This window comes from Phycodurus eques, chromosome 13, assembly GCF_024500275.1.
Source record: "Phycodurus eques isolate BA_2022a chromosome 13, UOR_Pequ_1.1, whole genome shotgun sequence".
NCBI classification, from domain to species: Eukaryota; Metazoa; Chordata; class Actinopteri; order Syngnathiformes; family Syngnathidae; genus Phycodurus; species Phycodurus eques.
The window spans coordinates 11,024,326-11,036,223 of NC_084537.1; the positions used below are offsets into that span (position 1 = coordinate 11,024,326).

At 39.0% G+C, this 11,898-nt stretch overlaps 1 protein-coding gene across 1 annotated transcript in view; it reads left to right on the forward strand.

Annotated features, from left to right (window-relative positions):
- Positions 1-5,429, forward strand: part of hs2st1a (heparan sulfate 2-O-sulfotransferase 1a) — a 55,226-nt gene extending 49,797 nt beyond the window's left edge. Inside the window, exon 7 of the mRNA XM_061693923.1 lies at positions 1,651-5,429. Within this exon, the coding sequence (XP_061549907.1) occupies positions 1,651-1,874 (224 nt within the window). The 3' untranslated portion in view covers positions 1,875-5,429. The remainder of the gene's footprint in view (positions 1-1,650) is intronic.
- The last annotated feature ends 6,469 nt before the right edge of the window (positions 5,430-11,898 follow it).

The following is an 11,898-nucleotide window of genomic DNA, read 5'->3' on the forward strand; positions in this document are numbered from 1 at the left end:
TCAATGAACCTTATGTTTTCCCTTAAGCGTGTACTTGGTAAGCCTCATTTAACAAAGACCGAGCAGAAATGTTCTAGTTTTAAAACTCATGCATACGTATGGTCAGATTTGAGAGGGCATGAGAATTAGTCAGTCTTGTCCTAATGTGGTTGCACAGGTGTGCACACCCTCTTATAACTGAGAATGTGGCTGTTTTCAGAAATAACCAATGACATTGAAACAACACACACTTGCCACCATGTAGGGTGAATAAGAATAACCCTGAATAAGTGTCAGCTGTTCTATTAGGCTTTTCTTGACATTGTTTTTTGCTTTCTAGCAGAAGCCTAAATGTATTTTGCTAACACTGACTGTTATTTAGAACTGTTCATAATTCCCACATGTGTGTGGAAGATTTTGTTATGGTCCAATGAAACCAAGGTTGAACTGTTTGGCCATAATTCCAAAAGGTTTGTTTGACACAAACGCAACACTGCTCATCACCGAAAGAACACCATACGTACAATCAAACATGGTTGTGGCAGAATCATGGTTTGAGGCTGTTATTCTTCAGCTGGAACTGAGGCCTTAGTAAATGTTAAGGTGAGAAATCAATGGCTCTTTAAATGGCGGTAGGTCTGTGCTGACTCCCATTTAACATGACAGATCAATTCTGAACACAGCCACATCCCCAGTTAGAGGGTGTGCCACCAGATTGTCTCAGTTGTTTATTTCTACTTACGTTCTCGAAAATATTTTCAATTGAGTTGTACAGGGTTGAGGTCACATTAATGGTGGAAAAGGTTTTGAAATAATTTATCTTGGTCTAATTTTTTTAAATCACAGAAATCTGGCATTTGAACAGGGGTGTTTAGACTTTATATCCACTGTAGTGTACATATTCGCCTAAAATCAGACATTAATAGTTTAATGTACTCAATCCACTTACCGGAAATCTGAAAAGTGCATCTTTTTTGTGCTGTTTGAGGGAAAATTACAGCCTGTTTTAAAAATCTAAATACAAATTTAAGTTTAGCATGGGTTGTCAGTGAAGTTACTGAGAGTCTTCGTTGCATGTACATGTGCACTTAGGGTGCTTTTTTTTTTTTAATCAAATAAATTTTTAAGGGTAATAAAATACGTAAGTTTGAAATAATATTGAAGTGGTTTGGGATCTTAGTTACTGAATTTGTTGTTGCTTTAAAAAGCTTACTCAGTTCCGCTATTAGTGGCATGGCTTGGTCTCTGTCATCCACAAATAGTGGGGGATTACTATGAAGATTTTTTTTAAGCCCAAATTGTCTAAGGGCAGAGCAGCAGCTGGTGATCCTCCACTAATTTTGCACTGCAAAGGGGAAGTAATTAGTAGCCACTTTTACCCAACTCCCAAAAGGTTCTTTGAAAAGTGCACAACTACATATTACTCCTACTGACTTTAGGTGCATAAAAACTGATAAATAAATCACTCAATGGTGTCCTGAGCTCATTCGCTAGCTCCTCTCATTAGCACAATGAAAACATACTGAGAATTATCATTGTAAAGCGAGAAGTTTGTACTGTCTCGTGCTGGGATCTTTTGAGTTGAATGTATGTGTCCTATGTGTAAACAATGATAGTTAATCTCGCCGTCAACTTTGTTGCCTTGATTCATCCTCTTTCTTACGATCACAGGAAAGAAATCCCACCTGAGGAAGACCAGCGAGAAGAAGCCGCCCACCAGGGAGTCCACAGCCAAACTGCAGCAGTCGCCCATCTGGAAGATGGAGAACGAGTTCTACGAGTTTGCCCTGGAGCAGTTCCAGTTTGTCCGGGCCCACGCGGTGCGGGAAAAGGACGGTGAACTCTACATGTTGGCTCAAAACTTCTTCTACGAGAAGATCTACCCCAAAAACTAACAAGGGAGGGGCATATCCTCAAAGAAATTTGGGGCGTGATGAAGAGAAGACAACGGCGAGATGTCCAGTTGTCCAACTACTTGACCGAGTTGTGTTGTTGTGAACATATGATGCCGCCGTAAACTGTGAATAGTTGGTGTTGCTCATGTACGTGGAGGGAGAGCTCGGGTTCCGTCCCAATCCCTGAAGGTCAGCGGCTTCCTTTCACTTCCATGCCAGAGATCAACCTAGAGTGGAGGGCCGGGGAGGCCTATGGCAGCACATGACCAGAGAAGAGCAGACGCCCAGTCCTGATTGGCCGAGCATTACTGCGACCTCAAACAAAATATTTACATTTGCGATGTGCTGTTTTTTGTGTTTAGCTGTTTGAACTACAGTGTTCACCCACTATATCACAGATTGTTTAGCCATTTATTTTATGGGTTTTAAAGGTGAACTAAACCCCCCCCCCGAAAAAAAAAAAAATTGAAAAGATACTTGTATGTGCCACTACTAGTCTAAACACAGTATACTGATTGATACTGTATTACATTTGTGGAATAAGTATTCAACAGAATAATTAATAATTTTTCATTCATCTCAGGGGGTCACCATGTTTGGCAATATCGCCTTCTGGTGTTGACCAAAATTATCGTCACAACTACTCTCCAGCATGCATTGCGAACATCAGGTGACCAAACCCGGAAAACAGGTAGTGGACCCCCTGTGTATACTGCAATAAATAGCATAACTACGGGTTGATGACATACTCTAATAGTTTAAACCCAAACTGGCTAAAGTTTAGTTCAAACCATCACGTCATCCTGTAGTTATGTTAGTTATCGCAGCATACACAAGGAGTCCGCTTCCTGTTTTCCGGGTTTAGTCAATGGTCCCGTGACGTTCACAACGCGATGTGCGAGAACAATTGTGACGTTAAATGTCGGTCAACAGCAGGGGGCAGTACTGCCAAGCATGGCAGACCCCTGAGATGGATGAAAATTGATGAGTTAATCTGTCCATCCATCCAGCCATCCATTTTCTGAGCCGCTTATCCTCACAAGGGTCACGGGCATGCTGGAGCCTATCCCAGCTATCATCGGGCAGGAGACCGGGTACACCCTGAATTGGTTGCCAGCCAATCGCAGGGCACACATAAACAAAACCATTTGCACTCACATTCACACCTACGGGTAATTTAAAGTCTCCAATTAATGCATGTTTTTGGGATGTGGGTGGAAACCGGAGTGTCCGGAGAAAACCCACACAGGCACGGGGAGAACATGCAAACTCCACACAGGCGGGGCCGGGGATTGAACTCCGGTCCTTAGACCTGTGAGGCAGACGCTCTAACCAGTCGCCCGCCGTGCCACGAGTTAATCTGTTTCATACTTATTCTACGAATGCAATATTTATCAGAATACTCTGTTAAGACTAGTGGGGGCATATATAATGTATTCTTGACACAAAAAAAAAAAAGTTTAGGTCCCCTTATACAGTACAGTAAACCCCCGCTCTTTGCCTCGCGATAGGGACCGAGCCTTGCCGTGAATAGCAAAAATCAATGAGTTAATTTATGCCGCCCCTAACAAGGTTTATAATTGACTATAGAGCCCACGAGATGGAGGCAAAGTACTATTTTTGTCCAAATCAATTACTCTAAGTGGTATGGGGAAATGCTCAAACTGTGAATAATGTGCAGTGGCATAACCTTTTTTTTATTATTATTTTTAATCCAGTACAGTAATTTTTTTAGGTAGAGTCCATTTGTATATAACCTAAGTACAGTACATTTACATTTAATCTTTTAGAACTGTTTCTTTTCAAATAATTTGGTAAAATTTGGATTGAACATTTTTGTGCAATACATTTTCATTGAATTCCTATTTAAACAGTTTTTATTTTCATATATTTAAATGCAGTATCAATGCCTAAACATTGCGTAATGTTACTGTGGCGTACAATAATATTGAATATACTTTTTAAGAAATAAAACCTCTGTCTCATTTTAAGATGAACAACTAGGCCTACTACACTACAGTATTTTAATGTTTGTCATTGTGGTAATACTTGGACAGTCAAATATGTTTTTTTCGAGGTGGTACTTGGTGTAAAAACTGGTCACTGCTCACCACTGGTCTAAATGAAGGTCTTCATTTCACTTCTTGACACCAAGTTGTCACAAGATAATGCCAGAGCAATAGTTTTTTTTGCTTTGGCTTGAGCACAAAAACAGATTTGTTGTTTTCAGTTTTTCAGAAAATAACGTAGGATAGGTTAAAAAAAATAAATCTTCCAAACAGCAAGTATGTGTGGGTTCACTGATTACAGTGGTATCTTGATTTATTCCTTTCCATGACCAACATCCTAATTTCATTTACTTGTATGTTAAACCAAGTTTCCCCATTGAAATTAATTAAAAAGCCAAACAACATTTTGTATGTGTTTTTAATTAAGAAAACAAGCACTGGATTAAAGAGAATGTAAAGAAATAGACCGGTTTTATGACATGTAATTGCAGTACATGCTGTAATTTTTATGTCTTGGATGCGTGCCTTAAAGGGGTGTGGCCTAGTGAGTGATGTCAGTAGCTGGAGTCGGGTTACCCGGTTAGTCTGCGTATGAGCGTCTGGGCGTGAGTTTTGACCTACAGCAGCTCTTTGTGAGTGTTTTTATTTTGTATTTGTGCTTTTTTTTTTCATTTCACTTAAGCGGCGGCATATCTGAAGCTCGCTCGTAATTTTGGCTCGCAACACAAAGCAAAAATAAATAAATACAAATATCAAGTGACAGCTCGTAACTTAAAAAACATGTAAGTCAAGCTATCATTGTCTGTACTACTTTCCTATTAGCCAGTGCTTTGGTGCCATCATGTGACATATTAGGGCATTAAAGAAAGATTGCAAAGAATGCGACTGGATTAGGTTTCTGGCAAATAGGTTGTAAAGAAGCAAGAAAACCGCAAATATGTGAAGTCGTGAATAGCAAACCATGAAAAGGTGGGGGTTAACTGTACTGTTGACTTTTGGATGTGAACATAGCGACACGACGTCTGCCATGCTTCACTCAGACTTGAACAAAGACTTGAGGTTTTTATGAAATTTAAAAAAAAAAAAGTGTATGTTTTGTACTGTGTGTTTCCATTCGCTCTGGCAAGTGTGCCGCTTTAGAGAATCGCTGCTTCATGTGCTTTGATTACTGTGTGTATGGAGGAACACAATGAAGATGCTGCTTGCTGTAAATATAAATGACATTTTCAGAAAATTACTCTAAGGTGAGATTGGTTCCTGTTTGAAATTACCTTGGTTTGTTTATACTATATATATATATATACATATATATATATAATTAAAACAAGTCTGTGCGTCTGTAATTATTCAGTAAATTGTACTTCTGTATATAACGGATTTTGTTTGTTTTCCTAAAATTGCCAAACACCTTTTGGAAAAATACTAATAGACATCTGCAGTCTGCAACAAGAATTCACGACGAACTTTCTTGTAGTCGCAATCACAACTCATTTAATTATTTGAATACAAATAGGTGGTAATTTTTCTTGTGTGCCTTCCTTGTGCCCAAAACAGTGCTGCAGCTGTGTCCAATACAAAATAAAGCAACATGGCTGTATTTTTCAAAGTGGTTTTTTTTTGGGTCAGTATTAAGAGGTGCTTGAATTTTCTTAGGAGAGTATTCCTTCAGTACCCTAATTTCTCGTGTATCATGCGTACCCATGTACAACCCTAATTCCAATGAAGTTGGGACATTGTGTTAAACATAAATAAAAACAGAATACAATTTTTTTTTTGATTTGCAAATCATGTTCAACCTATATTTAATTGAATACACTACAAAGACAAGATATTTATTTTTCAAACTGATAAACTTTATTGTTTTTAGCAAATAATCATTAACTTAAAATGTTATGGCTGCAACAAGTTCCAGAAAAGCTGGGAGAGGTGGCAGAGAAAGTTGACTGAGAAAGTTGAGGAATGCTCATCAAACACCTGTTTGGAACATCCCACGGGTGAACAGGCTAATTGGGAACAGGTGGGTGCCATGATTGGATATAAAAGGAGCTTCTCTGAATTGCTCAGTCATTCACAAGCAAAGATGGGGTGAGGTTGACCTCTTTATGAACAAGTGCGTGAGAAAATAGTCGAACAGTTTAACTATATGCTACTAGTAATGAAAAACTCTGCACTAGTTGGCATTTGTGTGATATTAGTACTATTAGTGAAGCACTAGTTAACTAGCAGAATTTTATCATGTCTAGTAGTACTAGTAGCACACAGATGTCAACTAGTACCGTTTTGCCTCACTAGTAACAAAATGTCTTACTAGTGAGGACAAACAGCATACTAGTACATAGACCTTAAGCTGTAAATCAAGGACATTGAATAAATGCTCTTTGTCCTCACTGTTTAGACAATTCGGCACACTAGTAGAACAATTAGGGCACACAAGTAGAGTGACTGTGTCTTAATAGTAATGCTTTTTCTTATGTGTACTGCCTTCCACGACTGTATGACATGTTTGCACACTTGTAGGACAACTTTGGCACACTAGTTGGACAACTACATGTTACTAGTGAGGCAACATTGTGCACTAGTTGACATACCGTATATGTGCTACTACTGGTACTATTAGTGAAGAGCTAGATGTGAACTAGCAGAATTTTATGTCACTCATAGTACTAATAACAGCTGCCAAGTAGTGCACTGTTTTGCCTCACTAGAAACATGTCTTTGTCAACTCGTTTGCCAAAGTTGTAGTAAATGATTGATTGACTGATTAGTACTACTAGGACATTATAAAATGCTACTAGTTAACATAGTGCTTCATTATTTGTACTAATAGCACACAGATATGAACTATAGTTTTAATTATGTATTAGTTGGCCCTAAGCAGAATTTTTTTTTTTACTAGTAATATAGTCATTCTACCAGTGCGCTGAATTGTCCTATTAAGGAAAAGAAGAAGAGTGAGGAGTACTACAAAGAATGTACTAGTTCATGGACCTTAGACTGGATATCTAGGATTTTATGGAAAGCCGTTTGATATCCATTTTAAGGTTGGACTAATAGACCAAAAGTGGAACTAGTAGTGGAGAAAACAGTACTAGTAAGACACAGTCATTGTACTAGTGCACCCTAGTCGTTCTACTAGTATGCTGAATAGTCTTGCTAGTGAGGACAAAGACAGTACAAGTAGATGGAACTTATTTTTTTCATTGTATTTTTTTAAATATCAATCCTTAGGTTAGTAGGACAAACGTGCCACTGTTAGTGGGGAAAGAACACATTACAAATAAGACACAGTCATTCTACTAGTGCGCCCTAGTCACTTTACTAATGCACTGAAATATCTTACTTTTAAGGACAAAGCGTACTAGTACCTTAAAATGGACATGAGCAATATTGAATAAATGATCAAACGGCAGGTGGCACGGAGGTTAGAGTGTTAGAGTGTACACACACACACAATGGTAAAGATTGTATACATGCATTCATTTGTGTTATTTTTAGATGAAATGCTACAAAAAAGCAGTTTTAAGATGAGAAGAGTAATAGTATATGAGTGAAGTGAGGCCAAAGACTTTATTTCATCTGGCCTCATATAATCCCTGGCCAGTCATCAATTGTGGGACTTAATCTCATATTGTAGTCCTGTAAATCTTCCGGGTGGTCCAATGACACACATTAATACTCTATGTCCATCCGTACTCACAGTCTTGATGTTTGAGCTGTCTGTTGCAATGAGAGCATTTATTTGCTTTAGTTTCAACGGTCAAAGTGATCTTTTTTCTATCATATGTTTAGCATTCAGCTCCACTCTGTGTTGTTTTTAGCATGTGAAATTTGAAATTTGTATCCAAAATGTTTGAGGCTAGAATTCCATTTCCCAATAGCATAGCTGTCACATAATGCGGTGGCTTTGAAACGAAATTTTACCCTCAAACATGTTTTGATTATGAGGTTATATGCTTGGGTCCTTTGCATGGCCGTCACGCGAATTGAACCTCTTTAAAATACTGTGGGAATTTACACCTTTCCAAAACATGTTCAACAGCATTTTGAGTGACAACATATGGTTGAAATTCCTGAAAAACCAGGGACGCCACAATGTCACGGGGAGGCTCCAAAAACTGTCTGAAATTGCCTCGAAAACCACACATTTTCAGTTTAAGATTGAACATTCATTACTCTGCTGGAGCAACAGCAGTTTCCTGCCAGCCCAATTAAACTAACCAAACATTACATTACTCGTATCCAAAGCAATAATCCATTTTATTGTGGCATGGACCAAAGTGACTGTTGAGCACATGATGTCACTCATTACTTGTAGACTTCAATTCCTCAAGTAACCATTTCACACAAGATCAAGCCTTTTCCAGAAGTGATATTATTAATCCATCCATCCATTTTCTATACCGCTTGCCCTTTTCAGGGTCACAGCGACTTGAACGGTATCCCAGATGACATGGCTACACTCTGGACTGGTCACTCGTCAGTCACACTGAGTGCGAGCTGAACACATGCTACCTGCCCTGAAGCCAGGCGAATGAACCAACCAGAACACTGATAGCGGCTAAAAGTGATAATATTGCAATGCTATTAACTACATCAGTGATTCTCAAAGTGTAGGGTGTGACTAATGGTACACATGTTCTCTATGGTGGTATGCAAAATAATCACTCAAGTTTACAGTGGCTTCAACTTGTTGTTGTTGTTTTTAAATCCATCCATTCATCCATTTTCAACACCGCTAACACCGTTAGGGTCGCGGGGCGCTGGAGCCTATCCCAGCTGACTTCGAGCGAAAGGCGGACTACACCCAGAACTGGTCACCAGTCAGTCGCAGGGCACATATAGACATGGACAACCATTCGCACTCACATTCACACCGTCACTGAGTGGGAACTGAACCCAAGCTGCCCGCACCAAAGTCAGGCGAGTGTACCACGACACCATCAGTGACCGTTTTTAAATCCAATGCAGTAAATTTGTTAAATACAATTCAATTGTATTTAACTTAAGAACAATACATTTGCATTTATCATTTTATCATTTATTTCGGTGAAAAAATTTACTTTTAACGTGCAATACATTTTAATTGATGATTATTTTTTCCCTATATTTAAGCCCAGTGTTGATGTTCAAACTATACATATTACAGTGGCTAAGAAAAATATTTAACATACCTTTTAAAATAGAACCTCTGCTTCCTTTTTGATGAACACTTGGGCTGACAACGCTCTTCTACTTTAATGTTGGTAGTACTTGGAAAGATAATTTTTTTTAATATGATACTTGGTATCAAAAAGTGGTTCAAAAACCACTGTACTACATGTGAGACCACGAGCTTCTGGCATTCAAAAATTCACTATCCTGTCTCAAAGACACAAGTAAGATCCATCTAATCTGAATAAACATACAAGGTGTATCTCTTCAGTTGCTACCATTAGCTAATTTAGCTTTTTTTGTTACTCAATTCACAATGTTACCAAATCTGTTGGAACATGTTATGATAGCATAAAAATCGAGCTGGCGCTTCAACAACAACATGCTACATGCAGATGTGGGTAGAGTAGCCAAATATTGTACTCAAGTAAGAGTACTGTTACTTTAGAATAATATGTCTCAAGTAAAAAGTAGTCATCTGAATATTTACTTGAGTAAGAGTAAGAAAGGTGGCACGGTGGCCGACTGGTTAGAGCGTCAGCCTCACAGTTCTGAGGACCGGGGTTCAATCCCCGGTCCCGCCTGTGTGGAGTTTGCATGTTCTCACCGTGCCTGTGTGAGTTTTTTCCAAGCACTCCGGTTTCCTCCCACATCCCAAAAACATGCATTCATTGGCGACTCTAAATTGCCCGTAGGTGTGAATGTGAGTGCGAATGGTTCTTTGTTGTATGTGCCCTGCGATTGGCTGGAAACCATTTCAGGGTGTAGCCCGCCTCCTGCCCGATGATAGCTGGGATAGGCTCCAGCACGCCCGCGATCCTAGTGAGGAGAAGCGGCTCAGAAAATGGATGGATATATACCGGGTGATTAAAAAGTAACTCCTGATTTTTAAATACTTGTAATTTATTTCTGAACTATAATTCTTACAAGAAATGAACATGAGAAGAAAGTGTATTGCATGGAGTTTTATTTAAAATTCGATATAGGTGCCAGCATTAGCCACCAGTTTCTCAAGCCTCATTAACTGATTTCAGTGGGATGGAAGACATAACTTCTCGTATTCGCCCTACAAGTTCTTACAAAGTCGTTGGTTTGGTAGAATAGCTCCTTTAATCGTGGAACATACACAAAGAAAATTGAGAAAAAATATTACAACATATGAATAAATTATTAGTATTTTAAAATGGGGAGTTACTTTTCAGTGATTGAAAAGTAACTCTGTATATGGGAGTCAACATTAAAAATTTTAACTGCCAAAAAACCAACAACACATGCATTCGGCCCGACAGAAACATGATTTGCATTATTCACTTCATGAATTATGACTTCATGAAGAAGCTCTTTGCTGACCAGACTTAGTGATTGTGTGTGTGTGTGTGCTAATTTGGTCACATCCACTGCCAAAACAACAGCAAAAACATCTGAAACCTAGCGCAAGGTGTTTTTTCAAGTTAGAAGTGGGCTGAAAAAAACAAATTTTTGCTGTCACAATTTAAGAGCTGCATGACAAAGCTGTGTTTTTTTTGGTCTGGAAACACACTCCCGTGGCTGTCCCCCCCCCCCAAAAAAAAAAAATTGTCGTTTTGATTGGCTCGAGAAGGCCACGTGCATGGTCATGTGACTGCCTTGTGTCGTCTGATTGGTGAACTGGAGTCAAATGACTTAAGTGTTCACGTTTGATTGGCGCAATGGGCGTCCTATGTGGAAGTCGAAGATGGAGTCCAAAAAAAGACGCGCACACGCATGAATGGATAAATAAAAGTAGCGAACGGCATGTCGATCATTGTAATGGAGTAAAAGTATCGATCCTTCTTCACATAAATACTCAAGTAAAAGTAAAAAGTACAGTGCATTTAAAGTACTCTGACAAGTACAGTTTATCAAAAATGTTACCTGAGTAAATGTAACAGAGTAAATGTAGCACGTTACTACCCACCTCTGGCTATATGTAACATATTTTTTTTCTTGCTCTCACTACGAGCCCTATGTAACTTAATAAAAGAGTAAAATATTTTTTTGAATTTTGCTTTTAGTTGTGCCAAGTTATCAAAACAGGTATTGTATATAATTGACATTAAAAACTCATTTTTACTTTTATACTTAAAGTCCTTGTAAAGGGAAAATAAAAATGTCTGCTAAATCTGACAGGATGAGAAAAAATCGGCAACTGTGTAAAATGTGACTTCAAAATCATGTGGGCGTGTCCGCTGAATATGTGAAACCACACCTCGCTGAAAAATGGAAAATATTGGTACTTCTTCTAGCAGCTTTCTTATGCCTACATATCCTTTCATGTATGAGCGGAGAAAATATATCCTCGTTAAGGCTCCGGTGGCTGGAATACTGTATATAACATAACGCGTGGCTTTTCACAGTGCAATTAGAGGCAGTAGCCACCACCTAGCTCCCAAGCTAACAGGCTTCCAGGGCTCCTCTCAGCCAGCACGCTTGTCCACCGTGTCACCTCCTCACTTGTTGAGACCTCCTCGCTTTTGAGTTTAACGATACTATATTGTTCTGGAAATTGTGGCATCCACGAAAGATGAATTTTCGGGAAATGGTCTTTGCAGGTTTTCAGCCATTGTCTACAAACGTATAAAGTATTTAGAAACAAATTAATTTAAGTACAATAAATAGTGAGTACTTTTGCCACCTCCGATGATTGCACAGTAGATGCTGTTAAACCTGCTGATGCCTGCAAAATGACGGTTGCGCCAAACGAGAGTTGCCAAGCCAGCTGGATCAGGAGGAGTTGCTATGACGAAACCAAAGGACAAGCGCTTAAGTCGTGTCCTTTGGGGCTGCAACATGACATGTCACACCTCGGTGAGAAGACTAACTTGCCTCTCTGCATTATCTAACCC